The 19359-nt window shown below is 39.1% G+C and overlaps 3 protein-coding genes across 3 annotated transcripts in view; 1 reads left to right on the forward strand and 2 right to left on the reverse strand.

Annotated features, from left to right (window-relative positions):
- grm6a (glutamate receptor, metabotropic 6a) overlaps positions 1-6137 on the reverse strand; it is a 32608-nt gene extending 26471 nt beyond the window's left edge. Inside the window, exons 1-2 of the mRNA XM_079466788.1 lie at positions 5863-6137; positions 513-1109 (exon numbers count right to left, since the gene is read on the reverse strand). Of these exons, the coding sequence (XP_079322914.1) occupies positions 513-1061 (549 nt within the window). The 5' untranslated portion in view covers positions 1062-1109; positions 5863-6137. The remainder of the gene's footprint in view (positions 1-512; positions 1110-5862) is intronic.
- Positions 6138-11021: 4884 nt separating this feature from the next.
- On the forward strand, positions 11022-13592 carry abt1 (activator of basal transcription 1). Its single transcript, XM_079466706.1, has 4 exons — positions 11022-11192; positions 11377-11690; positions 11945-12120; positions 12224-13592. Exons 2-4 carry the CDS (start codon positions 11402-11404, stop codon positions 12602-12604), a joined length of 846 nt encoding a protein of 281 aa, XP_079322832.1. The 5' UTR covers positions 11022-11192; positions 11377-11401; the 3' UTR covers positions 12605-13592.
- comta (catechol-O-methyltransferase a) lies at positions 13519-18684 on the reverse strand. The gene is made up of 6 exons (XM_079466707.1): positions 18247-18684; positions 16268-16439; positions 15758-15875; positions 14622-14815; positions 14141-14272; positions 13519-14066 (listed from the first exon to the last, which is right to left on the reverse strand). The coding sequence occupies exons 2-6, from the start codon at positions 16436-16438 to the stop codon at positions 13887-13889; spliced, it is 795 nt and encodes a 264-aa protein (XP_079322833.1). The 5' UTR covers position 16439; positions 18247-18684; the 3' UTR covers positions 13519-13886.
- Positions 18685-19359: the final 675 nt, after the last annotated feature.

A 19359-nucleotide genomic window follows, 5' to 3' on the forward strand; every position in this document is an offset into this window, starting at 1 on the left:
ATATTTTCTATTCGTCAAAATTACAGTTCACTGTAGAAAACACTCATAAGTACAGATACAATAGAGCTAAAAGTCCAAGTCTATAACATATAATGATAGATTTAGAATGATTAATCTTCACAGGCAATTATATTATGCGTAAGACGTTTAATTGAAAGGCTACCATAAATGAATAACATCAAAGTTATTTGATGTTTCCTTCATTTGCAATAATGACAGCAGCATTTTGAACTAGCATGGGCTGTCAAATCTCATGATGTTTTCTCAGCATGATCTGAGAATGTCTTAAAGAGCATCTCATTTGTCTCAATTAAAGAAATGAAAACTAAAAACTAAAAACTAAAATCTGTCACAAATTTCCTTACTTTATAAAGTGATCTGGAAGGAGTACAGAATCTTGTTATATTACATTTTTATATTTATCAAAAACCCAAAGTTACATTTTGAATGTCAGATTTAAAGTGCAGACTCTTGAGCATCACTAAATTTACTCACGCACACATTAATCTCACCTCAAACAACCGCAGCACATTGGCCACCATGATGGACACCGAACTCCCCGATGCCCCTATCACGCCCACCACGCGCTCTGGCTTGCGTATGATTGGCTGTTCACCGTTGGAGCAGCGGATGTCAGATGTGTCTTTCTGAATTAGCGCTTGGACAAACGTGAGGGACTGCTCTAGCGCGTAAGTGTCCCTGGAACACGTGTCGAGAATCCGAGCCCCGAGCGTGATGTTGGGTAGCAGTTCCGGGTCGCTGTTGATCTGGTCCAGTGCGTACAGCATGGCTTCCATACGATGGATACCTTTCTCCTTCTTGATTTCCCCGCACGGGACCCCCGCAGGGCCTCTGGAGTGGACTGGAAAAAGCCCCCCCAAGGTGATGTCCCCAGGGATCTTGATAGAATGTGGGTGTGTTTGCTGGTGGGCCCAAGAACACGGGCTCAGCCACGCCCACAACATCCACAGGAGGTGTGGCCAGTAACAGTGCCGCCAGCTTGAAGCATAGATCATCCCGACCAGACGGCCTAATGACAACGGAAGTGTGTGTGATGTCATGATGGCACGGACTCCAGCATTCAGGGGTTCACCCACTACCTGACCAACCTGTCAGAGATAAAAATTATAATATTGTGAGCAATAAAGAAGAATGGCGTTGTGATATCAGAAACCATATGGCTCCTACAACCTCAATTCTTAAGGGGCAGTTCACCCAAAAATCTAAATTATTTCATAATTTATTCACCCTCATGACATTCCAAACCTGTATGACTTTCTTTATTCTTACACAAAAGAAGATACTTCAAAGAAATTTGGTAACCAAATAACATTAACCCCATTGACTTCCATTAAATGGACATTTTCTTCCACAGAAGAAAAAAGGCCATACAGGTATTGAATGATATGAGGGTGCATAAATGATGACAGAATTGTTATTTTTGTGTAAACCATTCCTTTAAACACACCCTCCCCATCGCATTTAATGTATCTCTTGTTATCTGACCATGCAAACTCTACAGATGATTCTGCAAAAATGTATAAAAAAAACAAAAACAATTTCAAGTTTCACTCTCTACATTCATTCAGAGTGACTGCAGAGTGCATTGAGCTGGCATGTGCTGGAGCTCCACAAACACCAAGTGCTCAGATGTGCAGCGACCGCAAGGGCAGCTGTGGAACGAGAGCCTCTCGAAAGGGTTCAAAGGTCAGAGGAAAGACTGGATTTGATCAGAGAGCAGTGAGAGAGCACACAAGACAGAGAGAAAACTACAGAGGATGTGGCCAGTGGCTAAAATTGACATTTCTTGTGGATGCATAAAATGATGCTCAGATGTATGACAATAAAGTCATGCAAAGATGATCCTCATTTCCACCAAATCTAACTAATGTATTGTGTTTAATGGCATTATGTGGGGAACATTACATTTTATACAATTCTGGAACAACTGCATAATTTAACAGAATTACAGGTTGATCGGCACAATGCAAAGTTTATGTTTTTAGACGGTTTCATACACTTTTCTATAAACTCAATAATCCTATACTATATTTTAACCATCCTAAATCGTATTTATCACTGACAAAAATAGTGTAAAACAAATGCAGACTAAACTCTTTTACTAACATTTGTAGGTAACGTTTGTGTTTAGGTGAACTGCTCCATGGGATGTACCCTTCACTAACAGAACTTCGCGAAGGGATTCAGGCGAACACTTTAGTTTGCCCCTACAAATGGCGTCTTCTTTACGAATGGCCCTTCGAGGCCCTTGAAGTTAAGCCAAGTAACGGTTCTTCTACTGGCAACCCAAAATAACACTGGCTAGACATACTTTTAACTAGCTAGCTAATGTGATTCACTTGTTATTTCTTTTGCCTGTTTTCATAAATAATCTACATGGACTGTGTGCTTTGCGGGTTGTACAAGAGGTTAAGTTTGGGCCACAAACGCGCATGCACAGTAATGTTTGTTTGTTTATGTTGTTGCTTTAAAGGGGTCATATGACACGGCTTAAACAAATGTAAAATTAAAATCTTATTCGCACCATATGACCCCTTTAAAACCACCTATAATGTGACAATAATGTAGCACGTACAGTATTTGGAAATGATCATGTTACACACACTTTCACAAAGTATGTATGCAACATACATACTACGCAGTGTGCAGTAAGAATGTACGAGAAACATGAAAATAAATAATTGCGGTTGAACCTGACAGTTTTCAAAACGTCTTTCTGCTGCAGTTGCTTCACGCAAGCTCAAAGCTTCTAATCTACTCGGTGACAGGTGCACACCTGCAACTTCAGATATCCAACACAGTTGTTCCTGTCAACCCAACATTCCTCACGTGGAGCCTTGACTGCATTTACAGTAGGAGCTGGATATTAAATTTGCTGGGAATAATCGAATGAAATCCTAAACCGCTCACTTTCAGCTTGCCATATGGTTTTGATTTAGCCTTTCCTTTAAATTCATTCCTCTAACACAAATCAGATTATATATCCAATGGGAAGAAATAAGTCTCTTGCGCTGTTATCAACAATACTCTTACGTGCTGCGAGCTGAAACGGTTTGTGACTGTGTGTGCCAGAGCAGGCCATTGGTTCTCATCAAATTAAAAGACATTTAATACTGCAAACTAATTGTTTAGGAAGAGGCTTCATTTCTTCGTGAGGTGTATTTAATTCTCAGTTGGCAGTAAAGAGGCAGAGGCAGAACGTCGGATGGTGATCGGAGGAGACAAGCTTTCCCCAGCACTCTCTCTGGTAAACATCCTTTTCACGGTGATAAAACATCATTTGAAGCTGTTAAACATAATGGGCTGTTTCAATAATCCGTGGCGGCATTCTCTCATCGCCACGATCACAGCTGGCGGACAAGCGCTGCACGTGCAGTAATGTGACAATAAAATAACATTCGCCGTTTTAAATAGTGATGGGCAAAAGGCTGCTGTTGGCATGGCACCTACCAAAACTGAAACCAACTGAAAAAGAAACGAATGATAGAAGCCAACCCCGCCACCCTTGATACAAAACCTTCTTAAATGAATGATAAAGCAGCATGTTTGAGACATTTCAAAGGCAGTGCGAAATGCTTTCTGAGTCATTTGCACATCAGGGGATGTTAATATAACTAGCGGTAACAGTCAATGCCTTCTATTATGCTGGATGGACGGAGGATCATTTCTGTCTCATCTCTCACGACGAATTTCTCCCTAACAGTATGCAATTAACTTAAGTATATGACTATTACATAACTATAAGAACTTGAATTAAACCAGAAACCTAATTATAAGGATTGGCCCCTGCAAAAAAACGATTCATTTTAAGCAATTTCTATAATCCCTCTCTGATATTTTACATGTTAAACCAAATTCCCACTTTCATTAACTAGTCCGCGAACAGAAGCCTTGTTCGTTTTTTTTAATTCATCGGCAGAAAGTATTAATGCCCATTCGTGTGTCTGGGCTGGTGACAAATGGTGAGGTCATTCATTCCCGACATACTTCAATTGAAAATAATGTAATCGCTCTTCACAAATGAGGGCTGGAATAAGGGATAATACAACAAATCATTGGATTTTTTTGTCCTTTGTATTAGACCTGGATCTTGCAGCTGATATCCATCATATCCAACTCCTTCTGAAATCAGCGAGTATAGAGAACAAAGTGACCCAGCAGAAAAGGTGTCATATACAGGAAGCGTATGACATAAGTCTGATATAAGAAGGTCAGCAGTTCAGCTGTAATCTCGGTTCGCTATAGACTGTCCCTAACTGTTGCAAAAAGCACCAAGAGTCTTTTGAAACCTCATCCCTCTTCTTGTTACCTGGATATAAGGCTACATTCAGCATAATATCTGAGAGATGAATTTAGCAAACCCTCATTGTGCAGCAAACAAGCAGGAATCTGGAGCAACAGCAAAATATCTAATGCAAGCCAAGCTTCACAAACTGCTTTTGGTTAGAGTAAAATGAGCAGTTCACCTTAACACAAAGTTCTTTTATTATTTACTGTTGGCCATGTTGTTCATAACCCATTTGTGCTGTAATTTATTCTATTATATTCTACACTAACTTATCCTAAAGTCTAATGTGTTTCTATTATGAAAAAGACCCAGAAATCGCACAAATGTCTCCACTAGAGATTCAAAAGATCTCAACAATGTCACAAACTTAGCTTAGATTTGGAAAGTCTTTTATGGCATGTAGATTAAAAACCATTATTTGACCTACATTCATTCCAATACGTCATGCTTTTAATGTGTTTTAACAATTGTCAAATTTGAGAAAAATGTGATACTATGATAAAACTTTAAAGAAACACAGCTGAGAACTCCATCAAAATCTGAGCGAAAAAACAGAAAAGAACGGTGTTTAGATAAGATTAAAAATGTGTTTGACATACATTAGAACAATAGATAATATTTTACTTTTCCAAAATGTTTCTAGACTCAAATTGAACATGAATAGCAAAATTATGCAGTTTTATAAGTAAATCCCTTGCTCATCTATCCTGTGCCATCTCTATGGGCACAGACATCATCCACTGAAGACATCAGACACTTTGGATCCTTGACATTATCTGAGAGGACACAGAGAGCAGCTACAACACATCTGCAAACATTTCTGACGACACATGACATTGTTCACACAAAGGGAAGCCTCTTAAACACTGACCTCTCATGCATGGAAGCATGACACAGCCGTCAGGGGGTTTACGGTTACAATAATTCAAAGAGGCACAACAGACCTCATAGCATAAACCAAGACACTAGGAATTCATTCTGCAGGACACCGAAAGCAGATAAAACAGTAGGAGCTTCGAGGCAATTTCACAAAGGGAAGCATTGTGTATTTTGCAATGGATGTTAAAGCTTTACAAGGGGTACTCGACTGATGCTAAACTATCATTATAATAGACAAGTCAAGGATAATCCACATTTGGAAATGAGGCATGGCTGGGGGTTCATTTAGGACTTTTAAATGTTTATATACACACCTTGAGCTCACAATTTTGCTAAGTACAGGCTCACCAAATACATTAAACCCCTTCAGGAATGAAGATGTATTAATGAAAGAATTATGGTGTTGCATAAAACGCGTTAGATGGCTTGTCTTGCTATCTTATTCTTTTGTCATTTTTTGTATATTTTGCTAAAGTAAAGTGGTGTGGCATCAATCATCATAGCAATTTACATGGTAGGCTACTTCAAGAAACAAACATAAAGCCAAATGTATATGGCGATTCCAATCCGCTGTGCATGTTTCCTGATAAATCTTTCGTGAAAGGACACGGCAGGCGGTAAAAACATTTTAAGCAAATACAAATAACATAAAGCAGTAACGTGTCGTTTCTTACCTATTCATTGTGATGTAGAACTTTCTCCAGAAGACCGGGAGTCTGCCTTGACATCCACAGTATCTCATCAAACCCTCATGACGAGTCATTTAAAGCAGATTTGTGTCCTGTGTTTCGTTCACCTATAACCTGTTCAGATCACTTATGACCCGTGTAAAAACGCGCGAAACTCTTCTTCATGTTGTTACAGTGTTACTGCGCTTCATTCAGTCTTCCGTTCCGTGCGCGCGCGCGCTCTCTGTTCCTATTGAACAGACAATATTTCTCAAAACTGTGGCGCTTCTAATCTCTATCAAATCTCTTAAAAGCTCGGTTACCCCCACCACCACCACCCCTCTCTCTCTCTCTCTCTCTCTCTCTCTCTCTGTCTCTCTGTCTCTCTCTCTCTCTCTCTCTCTCTCTCTCTCTCTCTCTCTATGCTCCACGCATGCTGTGTTACATTTTGCGCCATTCACTTTAACCACCATTTGGTTTATATAAATGCTTTTTTGTATATTGCATTTACAATATATATATATATATATATATATTATCCCAGAGCAAAGTCATCATGTGGACTATAGTCACATTAAACACAAAGAAAAAATGTGGTCAAAGATATTAAATGCAAATAGAATGTTAGTCTGAGGTATATTTTGCTGTGACTTTAACCACCAGTTGGTTTATATAACCAACATATATGGTTTATATAAATGCTTTTTTGTAGATTGCATTTACGATAAATGTATCTACATATATATATATATCATCCAAGAGCAAAGTTATCATGTGGACTATAGTCACAGCAGAGATATTAAATGTAAATAGAATGTTAAACTGAAGTATATTTAGCTGTCAAACGTTAGGCTTGAGATTTAACTAGAATCCCCTTCGAATAAAATAGGATGCTCGGAATAATGCACACCAGCCTAACGTTACAGGTTTAGTACATTTCTTGTGACGTCACACTGTTTTGGGAACGCCCACTCGAAGGCTTTCTTCCAAGTGCTACCTATTTTTCCAGTTTTGATTAGTCAAAATGCAAATCTTTAATCGAACGAGGAGACAAGTCTGGGTTTCGTGAGAGGACTTGTGCCATCGTCCCTGTACAAAAAGTACAAGAAACACTCTGTGTTTAATTTGCACAATCTTTGCACAATCGTCCAGGCATAGTTTATTTTATTGGAGTGACGCAACCAACCAACTCCAGTATAGCTCTAACAGTTATGCTATCTGAACTCCATCCATCCATCCATTTTCTTCCGCTTATCCGGGACCGGGTCGCGGGGGCAGCAGTCTAAGCAGAGATGCCCAGACATCCCTCACCCTAGACACTTCCTCCAGCTCTTCCGGGGGGACACCGAGGCGTTCCCAGGCCAGCCGGGAGACATAGTCCCACCAGCGTGTCCTAGGTCTTCCCCGGGGTCTCCTCCCGGTCGGACGGGCCCGGAACACCTTCCGAGGAAGGCGTCCAGTAGGCATCCGTAACAGATGCCCAAGCCACCTCAGCTGACCCCTCTCGATGTGGAGGAGCAGCGGCTCTACTCCGAGCTCCTCGCGGGTGACCGAGCTTCTCACCCTATCTCTAAGGGATCGCCCAGCCACCCTGCGGAGGAAGCTCATTTCAGCCGCCTGTAAAAAAAAAAAAAAAAAAAAAAAAAAAACCCTATCTGAACTCACACATCCCAAACTGCAACACTGGACCTATCCAGATCTAAAACATCTGAACTGTCTGTACTTTTGGACATTTAGTCACATCTAGTCGGCAGTGTAAGGACGGAGATGGATCGTCCAAAAGATGTAAACATCGCCAAAGATAAATGGAGCTCAATACTTTACTGATTTTACGCTTGAAAGAGTTAAAAACGTGCCGCTTGCTGTCATATTCTGTCATCTTTTAAGACATATACATATTTGTGATATAAAACACATGCAAGTTTGACAGGCCTGGCCTAGAGGTTTATGCGTTACTCCATGTAAGGTTCTGCGCCAGTCAGAGTCGAGTGACTGAAAACTGCGGCGGTGCGCAGATGGATTGGCGAATGACATTAAAAGTTTTCCCCTACAACTGCCTTTCTCAGTAAGGGCACTGATGCTGTATGTTCCCCTTAATCTATTTAAAAAGAGCTTGACCTAGAATACAAAATACATTAAAAACATTTTGTGATATATTGTCTATGACTTTTTGCAATGGCAAATATCATTGATAAAAGTATAAATGTTTTGGCCCGTGTATGAACACTAGGGGCTTATAATAGATAAATTAAATGTGGGAACAAAGCCTAGTTTATATAATCTATGATATCTTGATTGAGGCTCCATAAGGTCAGGTCGAAGAACCTGCATTCTTCAATGCCTAAGTAAATCTGGCATTGTATTTTTAGAGCAACACTGTGCAGGATCTGAAGCCATTATGGTTGCATGACACAGCATCAAACTATCCCGGTTTACTGGAGAGTAAAATAATTCATGAGACAGGTTTTGTTATTTGGTTTAACATTAAAAGAACTGTTCACCCCAAAAGGAAAGCACTGTATGCACATCTTGCTGGAGCACAAAAGGACATATTTGTGAAGAAACAATGTCACATATGCTTGGATGAGGACTCCTGAGGTGGATTGTGGGATTTGAGCTGCGCTTGATGAAGAATGAACTTACATTTACTAATTTGGTAAATGCTTTTGTCCAAAGTGATGTACTTTTATCCGTATGTGCATTCCCTGGGATCAAACCCCCAGCCCTTACGTTGCCAGCGCAATGCTCTGCCAATTGATCTCACGCATAAGACACCATTCTGTGTTACATTCAATCATTTGGGTGGGTAATAACTTTTGCAAATACGATACAAGATCACACTCTTTCTAAGCACACAAAGTTTGATTCACACTGAGATGCAATATCATGTTCGCATTTATATCAAATTGAAGAGTACCTCCTACAGTTCAGTTTCACATTTGCTCCCCCCATCCTATCAATATTTAAAACATGTTAATAAATCATTAATGTTTGAAGCCCATCAGGTAGCAGAGAGTTGATGGTGTTTATAAGTGCATTTGTTTTTCGCATTGCTCAGCATCTTCACCTTTGCGCGCGAGTAAGTGCATACACCTAGCAGTATGTAAAATGCAATAGGTGCTGTGTGTGATCACGGGGGTCCAAACAGATGGCTCTGTTTTTTTTTCTCTCGGTTCTGGCTTCAGTTAGGAATACTGTTTGAAGTTTGCGGTACCAAAGTCATAGCTTGCAATTCCCTTTATTATCCTCGCATTATATTATGTGGTCTGCTTTTTGGGGTTTCCACATATTATTCGCCTTTGGGATGGAAAGGAATCAAAACAGTGACTTTTCTTTTGGAGGTCTATAAATGATGTATGAACCGAATGCATGTGGCAGAGAGTTGGGTATAATGTAACATCATCAGCTGCTGTTTTCTTTGTTCAGCATTGTTCTGTGTTACTTGTCGCAATCTATTCACACCATAACCAACCATAAACCGGTTGGTGTGCGTATAAATTAGGTGGACAGTGTTGTGTCAAAACCATATCTTAAGTTGTCAGTCACCCTGCACATGAAACAAACACGTCCAACAAAGGATTCATATCTGTCAGGCGTTTCAGCTGGCCATGACCCAGATGGACTTTATCCATGAAGATGACTCATAATTTCTGTATAATTTCAAAAATGTCAAAGTTGGTTATTTGTTATGGCTGTGATATTATATTTGTCTTTTAATTCAATTCTGCTGTATAAATTGTTGTTTGTGAATATTTCCCTTTGCAAACACTGTGTGGTTACATGTTCAAATCATTGAGTACAGTTTTTTTTTACAATAATATCTCATCAACTTAAATACATGATACAGTATGTAAAGTTTTCAAACATCATACAATTTTAATGAAAAAATGCAATACAGTTGGCATTAGACTTGAAACACTTTCATTCTTAGGTCTTTATTAGCATGAATATAATGGGAGAGAATGAGAGAAGTTATCACAACCAGTGAAAATGTATAAAACTAGTAAGGTAGTAAAGTAGTAAAAGTAGTAAAAAAATCTTTTTACAGGAATACCATAAAGCTTTATATACAAAAGAAGGCTGTTGTAATTGCTATAAAAGAAAGACACAATTCACACAACACTGGGGCATGTTGTCACTGAAACTGGAAACTGACATTAAAAAGGGTAAAAGGCTGTCTACTAAATGTAACCGTAAACGCTGTTAAACAAAGCAATACATTATACAGCAAAAAAATGGACTTATGACAACTTTCCAAACTGAAATGCCTTCTGAGAACACAGTGTGAATATACAGCTCCCTAGTCTCCCGTATTTCGTGTTGATTAAAACACCGCCCTCTCTCCTGACACAATCGAAGTTTACAACAGAAGCGACTGCTGTAAAGAGAGTTGCTATGTTCCCTCACTTTGTGATGATGTAATTTCTGATGGATCCCTGGAGCCTGTGGCCCTGGTGCCTGGGGTGAGATTTAAATAGACAGATGTGCCTGTGACAGAACTGCCGCAGTGCTCTCAGAAAAACCAAGTCATCCTTTTCAATAATGCAGTAACACACATGTGCCGGGGCCATGCACAGGGCCATGCGTCTAGAACCAGAGGAACCTGCGGCCAGAAACACACTCCACGGGAAGACGGGATTGAGAAAGGGTTGATAATAAAGGGTCAATGAGTGCATATTTGAGTGCACATGTCTAAATATGACCTTTTTCATTGTGGTATTGCTGTAACAGTTCTACATGTATACCAACAAGTGGATTAGTGGTTGGCGATCTCCTAACAAACAGGTTTTCTCAAACATACCTGTCGATAAATAATGAATGAGTACCACTTCTCTTCTAGTCAATACTCGAAATGTTTATTTTTAAGGGTTCCAGTCGAGTTTTGTCTGGTTTGATATGACGGCCCTAAATCAGGCGAGTACAGTAATTCATTGGTCCAAATTTCCTTGGGTTTTGTCGCCACCTGCTGGTGAGTGACAGGTGCTGTTACAATTAGTTTCGCCTTCAACAATCTATTCCTTAAGTTATGTCAAATATATAATACATGCTTGATAGAGACAATATTTTGTACACTGCTACACAAATCGAATATTCACACGTATTTGACAAATAATAAACAAGTTAGTGGGATTGTTGTGAAAAAAAGAGGTCTGTCGCTTTAAGAAAGTCTCGTCGGTTCTTGTCGCGTAGTTATGACGCCATAGTGGGGCTTGCGCTACCACGCGTGTTACGAGTTATTTAATGTATCCCTAAATTCACAGTGAAATACACAAGGACACATATGATTTTTAAACGGAATTATAATAGTTTCAGGGCTACATTAATCTTCTTTTACGGTAAGAATGGCATCGAGTGAAAATGGCTGCCGTTTGTGTTATTTAAAACTAGTAGTTAGATGTCTGTTTATTGCACGATACCAGTTGACAATGTTTCTACATTTGGATATTTAAATCATATTTTATTTCCTCATGAAAACATTATCAAATGTTTACTATACATCTTTGGCTTTCTTGTTTTCAGACTGAAGTTGCTGTCACTGTTGATTATGTCTCTGCCGGAGATGAATGAAAATGAAACAGACCAGGAAACAAAACCTATGGTCACTGATGAGGAGAAAGATGACTTTAATCCAAAGTTGCAAGATGATGGTGAGGAGGACGCAGACCAGGAGATGAACTGTGAAGATGAAGCTGATGGACTTGAGAAACCGAAGAAAAAATGTGTTCCTGGTATATTGTATTTGGGACATATTCCTCCCAGGATGAGACCAAAACATGTACGGAATATGATGAGTGTGTATGGAGAGATTGGACGGATTTTCCTGCAGCCCGAAGGTTAGATTGTATCTTCTGTTACTGGGACTTCATGTTGATGACCTACATGTTTTAAGATCTACATGATAGTGTGACCTTTGTCCAAACAAACATTTATTAGACAGACAGTGTATTAAAGAGTCGTTCCGTTTTGGAGAAATGCCTCAAAAACAAAAAACTTTTTTAAACCTACATCCTTATGGTTAGCAGTCTTAAATGCCGGTACACAGAGAGGCCAAGCTCTAGGTTTGTTATATATTTTTTTATTCTTCCAGACCATTGTATTAAAAGAAAGAAAAAGAAAGCCGGAAGTAAGTCATCCAGTTTCACAGAGGGCTGGGTGGAGTTCAGGGACAAGCGGATGGCCAAGAGAGTCGCAGCCAGTCTGCACAACACGCCTATGGCCAACAGAAAGAGAAGCCCTTTCAGCAGTGACCTGTGGTGCTTAAAGGTAAAAAATATTTATACAGACATGGCTTCAAGTTCTGATTAAAGGACTGTTTAAAATCTGGGTTTTTTTCTATTCTAAAAATCTTTTCTTATTTCTGTTTAAGTACTTACACAGGTTCCAGTGGTGCCATCTCAGCGAGCGATTGGCTTATGAGCAGACCGTCTTTCACCAGCGCATGAGGACAGAAATCTCTCAGGCCAAGAAGGAGACAAACTTTTACCTGGCCAGTGTGGAGAAGAGCCAGAACCTCCAGAAACTCAAAAAGAAGAAGGAAAAGAAGGGAGAGGTTGTGGAAGAGAAGAGCTGGAACTTTAAACAGCGGCCTACAGAAATGGAGATCCAGATGAAACGCATCAAGGATAAAGGCATGTCTGTAAAGGACCATAAGAAGGCTCAAGTGAAGAGCAAAGCCATTCAGGAGAAATCCCAGTCCAACGTTTCGCTCCTGGCAAAGATCTTCAACAGTGGCAGGGCTCAGGATTGAGATCATTGTTCAGCAGTATTAAAAGGACAGTTCATCCAAAAATTAAAATCCTTGCATCATTTACTTGCCCATTCCAGACATGGATGGCGTCCATTTTTACCCAGATCTCCAAATAAAATATTTAAAGAAATGTGTCAGTGGTTTTGTGTCCTGTGAGGTTAATGGTTTCCAGTGTTGTTTAGTTACCAACATTCTTTAAAATATCTTCATGTTTTTATTTAAAAATATTTTGTGTTCCAGAAAAATCTCAGATTTCGTATGAAGCAAGAGTTTTATTTTTGTGTGAACTATTCCTAAACACACCCCAAAATGAACAAGAAACTTTTGTGTTCTGCAGAAGAAAGTCATACAGGTTTGAAATGACAAGAGGATGAGTAACTGAAGACAGGATTTATATTTTTGGGTGAACTATCACTTTAAGGATTTTCTTTATTTCAGAAAATCTTTTTGTTCAAAGATTTTCTTGTTTATTTTTCTGCCCCGAATTACATTTAAACTACATGTAGATTGTTATGAGGAGGACTTAGAAGTTTAATTTTTTTTCCACTTGCAGTGAAATGCGTCGCTATTGTTGCTTAATGATAAACCAATGCTCCATTTTCCAATTGTAAGAGGCTTAACTTTTTAACTTTTTCTTTTAAAAGTGTAATGCATAGTTCATGAAATTTTGTCTGATGCTTTCCTGTGGCTGCTTTACACATTTGGAAAGTATTTGTTTTTCATTACTTACTTTCGTCATTTGAACATGGAATTTATTTGTGTATATAATATAATTTATAAATTGAGCTTCGGATAAACACTGACTATTACAGCACAACTAATCCCAACATAAATTTCATATAGAGTTCATTAATCTAAATACAATATGAACGACCTTTTGGAACATTCTTTGCTTACAAAACACAGATACTGAATGGATTAAATGTACCAGCTTTATCATACAACGCAAATCATGTTGTAATAATATAATAAAACAAACATCAGTCTTAAGTCATTATAAGTGTTTCATATAAAGGAGGAAATTTAAAAACAGTTCCTAAGTGATGCTGTATAAGGATATTTTCAAACATTAAACTCTGTGTGTATTTTGGTAAGAAAATAAATCAGCTTTAAAATCTAACCTAGTAGGTACGGCATCACGTGATTCAAACTTTTTGGGGCATTATAGAGAAATTAGGTTTTTAGAAACTCCCACGATTGTCAAGAGCAATTTTTTTAAACATTTGGTCATTGGAGAAACATTCAAATGTGGATTGATCTTAATAGTGAATTATGATTTTTCTCATCCTAAGAAAACAGATTTCTCCAGGCCGTCTTCTGCTTTGGTGTACTCCAGGTAGGACTGGAAGTATTGGCTCTTGTACCGTGGGCTGTTCCTCACATATTCCAAATAGTCTGGTGTTCCAGGGCAAATGACGTTGTCTGCGAGCAGGACAGTGCCTTTTTTGAGCAAGTCGCAGTCCTAAAATGTAAAAGACCAAAGTTTTAATTTTTTCTAATGTTATAACTTTCTACAGTGTTTTCTGGGCTTCTTACCTCTAGAAGTTTAATGTCTGGAAGATAGCGATCTTTCCAGTGGTCCAAAAACACAAAATCAAAAGATGTTATTCCAAATTGTTCCTTGATTTTGGGAATCAAATCACCAGAGGCTCCCTCGACTAAAGTAACCTTTAAAAAAACAGTAAAGAAAGTTTTGTTGAGGTAAATAATAAGTGTAAAACATACTATGCACAATGTAAATATGTGTACATTCTTACAGTATCTAAAAATACTGGTGGTGCTTGCAGCAGAAAAGTCATGTCTTGCAATGTGTGTCTTGAATGTAATTCAACATTGGATGAAAATGCTGAATGTGTAAATGTAAATACATTTGGATTAAATAAAAAAAAAGATAAAAATATTTCCAAAATGATACCTTGATTCCAGCTTTACTGCACATTTAAAATAGTAGGCAGTGTACAGTTTATACCATGAGTATTCTGAACGTTATGTATCTAGCAGCTGTTTTCTCTCATACCTTGTTCTGAAGTCCGGCGTGGGCGATGATCTGCCGTGCGATGGCAGCGTAGGCCGGGTTGAATTCAACAGTAATGAGTTTAGAGCCAGGAGACAGCAGCCGGGCGATACGAACAGTGGAATAACCGCAATACGTGCCGAGCTCCAGAGTCGTGCTGGGATTTACCTCGGTCACTGCTGAATCCAATATGGGCCCTTCAGAGAGATAATCGAGACAGCTGATCAATGAGGTGGCTAATGGTGTAGTCGAAACGTCATTAGGGCCTTTTTGCCCCATTAGCAGCTTGTGTCATCATTAAATAATCACTTCATGTTGTTAGATGAACTCGGGCTGCTAATATGGAAAAAACAGTCTACATCCTTTTGTATCATGTAATGGCCTCACTTCAGTGTCTAAATGTGATTCTATTAGATCCGTTTCACAAACCTTTACCATGAGGTACAAACGGATCCTTTCACAAAACAAAATTCTGAAAAAACGATTTTAGATTATTTATAAGAAGCGTTGGCTTGAAGCAAGTCGTTTTTTGCCACTGAGACAATTAATAAGATACAATACATGAAGAGTATGGAGATGTAAAATGTAGTGATAAATAATCTGGATCTGTGTATATTTGATGAGATCATATCGAGATCTTCAATAATATTGACGTTTGATTGGAGACTTGACAAATCTGAGGTCAGTTTGTGTTGCGGTCTCTTCTGAAACTCTATCCTCAAGAAAATATCTGAGACTAAGCGAAAGAAATGTCTAAGAGAAATATCTGCGATATTAAAGCGGTCTAATCAGCGATTTATATGTTTTAACTCAACTGAGACTCATTTTAATTTGTTACATGTGCGAACAGGATATCAATGGATTCAGGGAACACATGTGAAATGAATTTATCCCATAATGCATGACTGCATCTGACCGTGACAGTTGTGCCTTGTGCACAACTGTTCACGCAACACGTGTGCAGCCATGCGGAAAGCATGCACCAAAAAACAGAGACTGCCATCGCATCCGATTGAGAACAACATGCTGAAAGCCTTGCAGCCATTTACTCAAGAGCGCATTAAAGATATATTTGGGAAAGCACCAGGCACAGCGTAAGAAAAAAAAAAGATATTTGGGAAAGATTGGGAGACTGGTACCTTTATCGTCGCCCACGTTCATAGCCCACTCTTTGTGTCTGCAATAGTAGTCAACAGCTGCAATGACACTCTGGGGGTCTCCTTTTGTGGCGTTCTTCTGAACAGCTTTCAACATGCGCTGCAGTCATTGAGGAGAACAATACTGAGACTCTAAGATAAAAATACAACTAACTAGAGTCCATTAATTATTTACACCGGCTTTCAGAAGTTTACAGTAATCCCATTTTTTCATTCATTTCAATCAATAGTGCTTACAAAACATGACTGTGGTGATAAAATGTGATGTGCCGAATGATCATTTAAGTACTTTTCATATATCGTGGTGGTTGGTATTACTTTACCATATTGATGTTCCAAAAACATGTTACAATTATTTCATGTTATCGAATATGTAAAATCTGGTAATACTATAGTTTTTCGTCAGTGTTGTCTTTGCATCCTTGTCATAAAGACTTGCATCAAAACAACTTGATTTCCGCATAAATGAGCCGTACTGTACGCAGGGGTCACCTGAGGTCGTGATAATCCCGTCAGGATGTTGAGGAACCGCTCAACGATGACATCGTGCCAGATGAGGGCCAGCCAGCCACTGTTCTGCACAGCTGCAGGGATCAGCCATCTATACAGGACGTACAGCACAGCTGCTGAAACCGCAGTCACAGCCAGCACATTCAACAGCATCCTTCCATTGGAGACAGAGAGAGCGTGTGTTAGTGAGGGAGGCTTACATGGTCATTTACAAAATATATGATTAAGATTAGCATAAAAAAGCAGGTGAAACTAAAAAAGATGTTGGAGTTAAAGGGACCGTTCACCTTCAAAATGAACCCTCTTGTCACCTCAAACCTCTATGACTTTCTTTCTTCTGCAGAGGATATTTGGAAAACCATTGGTCCCCATTGACTTGCATTGGTTTTTTGTCCATACAGTAAAAGTCAATGAGGACTGACGTTTTTTGGTTACCAACATTTTTCTAAATATCTCCTTTTTGTGTTTTGCAGGATGAGTAAATGATGACTAAAAATGAGCAATATAGTTCAATACTTTCCGATTATTAAATGCTGTATACGTATATTTGGTCATTGTTAGTTCATCTTAGCTAATGCATACTCTAACCACTGAGCCACAGAAAAGCTTTTCCAGATTTTTCTCTATTTCTAATTCATCACACAATTGTTTTGTTATGTTCCCCAAGCACAAAATCAATTCTGATTTCAATACAAATGTCACATAAACTCAATGAAATACAACCTTTGGACTTAAATTATTGATTAACTTGAGTGTCTTTATGGCACGCAGCTGCAGCTGCACATGGAATTTATCAACAAAAAAGAAAGAATGGAAGGGGTTAAACACGTTCTCCATGGTTTAGATTGCACACTCTTTCGAAATGCTGCAGTCTTACTAAACCTTGTTTATTCCTCAACTATGAAAGAACTGGCCACACTCCCGGAGAAAGGAATTGAACGTTTTCATGACTTCATCCCAACGGTTGATTTATCACTTACACAAACAGAGTATGCTTTGTAATTACTGACAAATTGATGATTCGGTTTATGTACGTTTTCATCAGCCGACTTTTTATGCCTTCATATTTATGGCTGATCCTTGGAAGTCTTCCAGACTCTGGTCTCTATAGAGCTTTTTAAAGTTCTCATCATCACTAGGTAAAGCATTGACAGCTTATCCAATAGTAAATGTCTACACATGGTATAAAGGAAATCAATTAACTGATCTGAAGAACCTACAATGTAACATCAAGAACATTTTAGATTTTGAAACAACCATGCACAGCTAAACATGTTTCCTTGAGTACAACAGTATGGCAAGGAGATATTAATCCTATTAATAACGTGACTAAAGCTCATAATAAGGGCTGCAAGTTATGCTCTGACTTTCAGGCAAACACAATGTCGTGCTCATGAGAACTCCAAGCACGATCGACTGGAGACACACACTGACATGCAGTGGCGACAGTAGGGGTTTTTGCGCTGTCAGTGCCGGCTTAAATTAAAGATGGTATCACCGCTCAGACCTGCAACTGCAAAAAGAGCTAAAGAGAAAAGCATTGCAACACAAAACTCTCTGTTTCACAGTTTCTTTTCTGAGACCTCTGCTCCTTCGCACGTGTTGATAGAAGAGCCCTTATTGATTGCAAGGCCTGCCAACGACGAGTGGACTTTAAGCAGGAGTGAATTTAGATTACTAGGACATATTAATATTTAACTATCCTGCTGTGGTGGTGACTTTTGTATTGCGATGACGAGCAGTTAACACTTACACATCATATTTACACGCTCATGCTGTGTGCTGCATGTGTTATAAAGAATAATATTAATTTGTGTATAAAGTCAACGAGACATAACAAGAACGGACTGAAATACATGACAAATACGTTCAAATATTTAAAGCATGCATTCATTCATAAGGCAAACAAAGATATATCTGTTGCAATATTGTGTCAGACAAAATCCATAGCCGTATCTTACTTCCTATTGAAGGTGTCACACAGATGAGCTTCCCTTTTCCCTTGCACTCCACGTTGCTTATTGCCTTTTCTGTGAACAAGTCTTTCTTGTTGGTCTCTCTCTACCTCTCTCCCCTCCCTCCTCTGTTTGCTCTTTCTAACCCGTTCTCCTGCTTAGCCTTGATATGTTTGGAGAGTTACAGCTACAGCTGAGGTTCACATTGGAGAAAGGGACACGAAGCACACACACGTATACATACTGGCAGTAACATATACGTTTTTACACACAGGCACTAAAGCACATGCATGTACAGTTACAGGTCTGAACCTGACCAATTGGGCTGTTTTAAATCCTCCTTTAGCCAATCATGGCGTAATCTCTCTCTCTCTCTCTCTCTCTCTCGCATTCTTCCACCCCCTTCCTGCGTCCCTCATTGTATTTTTCCCATCTCTTCTCCTCGCTCCACCCCTTCACACACACATTGCCAAATGGATCATGCTGACAAAAGAGGGGCCTCCACCTCAACCCCCTCCAGCATACGCAGGGATGTCTGGAGTTCTTTAGTACGTTGCATGTTTTCCTGCAACCCCAAAGAACTCATTCAATAGAAGATATTTGGGAATTTTTAATTATGTATAACTAAAAACAGTGTAGTGAATTCATTACATAATGCAAATATGAAGATCCATTTGTCTGTCTACTTATTACATGATCACATATTTTGAAGATTAAAATGTGCGTGCAGCATTTTTGTACAAATTAAGCGTTGGAAGCACAATGTTCCAAAACCTCATAAATGTCACATTTTATTTATCCCATCGGAAGGTTGTTCAAACCATTATACATAACACACTGACAGGGGAGAGAGAGAGAGAGAGAGAGAGAGAGAGAGAGAGAGAGAGAGAGAGAGAGAGAGAGAGAGAGAGAGAGAGAGAGAGAGAGAGAGAGAGAGAGAGAGAGAGAGAGGTTACCCAAATGTTCTCTCCTACGTACATGTCATTCTCAATCTAAATCATCCACACACATGCCCCCGTACAAACACAATGATGCTTTTGTTTCTTTCCTCCACACACAGGTTTACCAGAGCTCCAGTTGATTCCTGTTCTATGCTCAGTATAAATCTCAACTGCGTAT

Source organism: Barbatula barbatula (genome assembly GCF_947034865.1).
Source record: "Barbatula barbatula genome assembly, chromosome: 11".
In the NCBI taxonomy this organism is placed as follows: Eukaryota; Metazoa; Chordata; class Actinopteri; order Cypriniformes; family Nemacheilidae; genus Barbatula; species Barbatula barbatula.

Bases quoted from the DNA above. Each gene is read 5' to 3' on its own strand.
- abt1 (XM_079466706.1), top strand. From the start codon at position 11,402: ATGTCTCTGCCGGAGATGAATGAAAATGAAACAGACCAGGAAACAAAA. The intron at 11,691-11,944 runs GTTAGATTGTAT...TTATTCTTCCAG, and splicing joins GATTTTCCTGCAGCCCGAAG to ACCATTGTATTAAAAGAAAG. The intron at 12,121-12,223 runs GTAAAAAATATT...TTTCTGTTTAAG, and splicing joins GTGACCTGTGGTGCTTAAAG to TACTTACACAGGTTCCAGTG.
- comta (XM_079466707.1), bottom strand. From the start codon at position 16,438: ATGCTGTTGAATGTGCTGGCTGTGACTGCGGTTTCAGCAGCTGTGCTG. The intron at 14,273-14,621 runs GTATGAGAGAAA...GTTTTTTTAAAG, and splicing joins ACGCCGGACTTCAGAACAAG to GTTACTTTAGTCGAGGGAGC. The intron at 14,067-14,140 runs GTAAGAAGCCCA...TTTACATTTTAG, and splicing joins CAGACATTAAACTTCTAGAG to GACTGCGACTTGCTCAAAAA.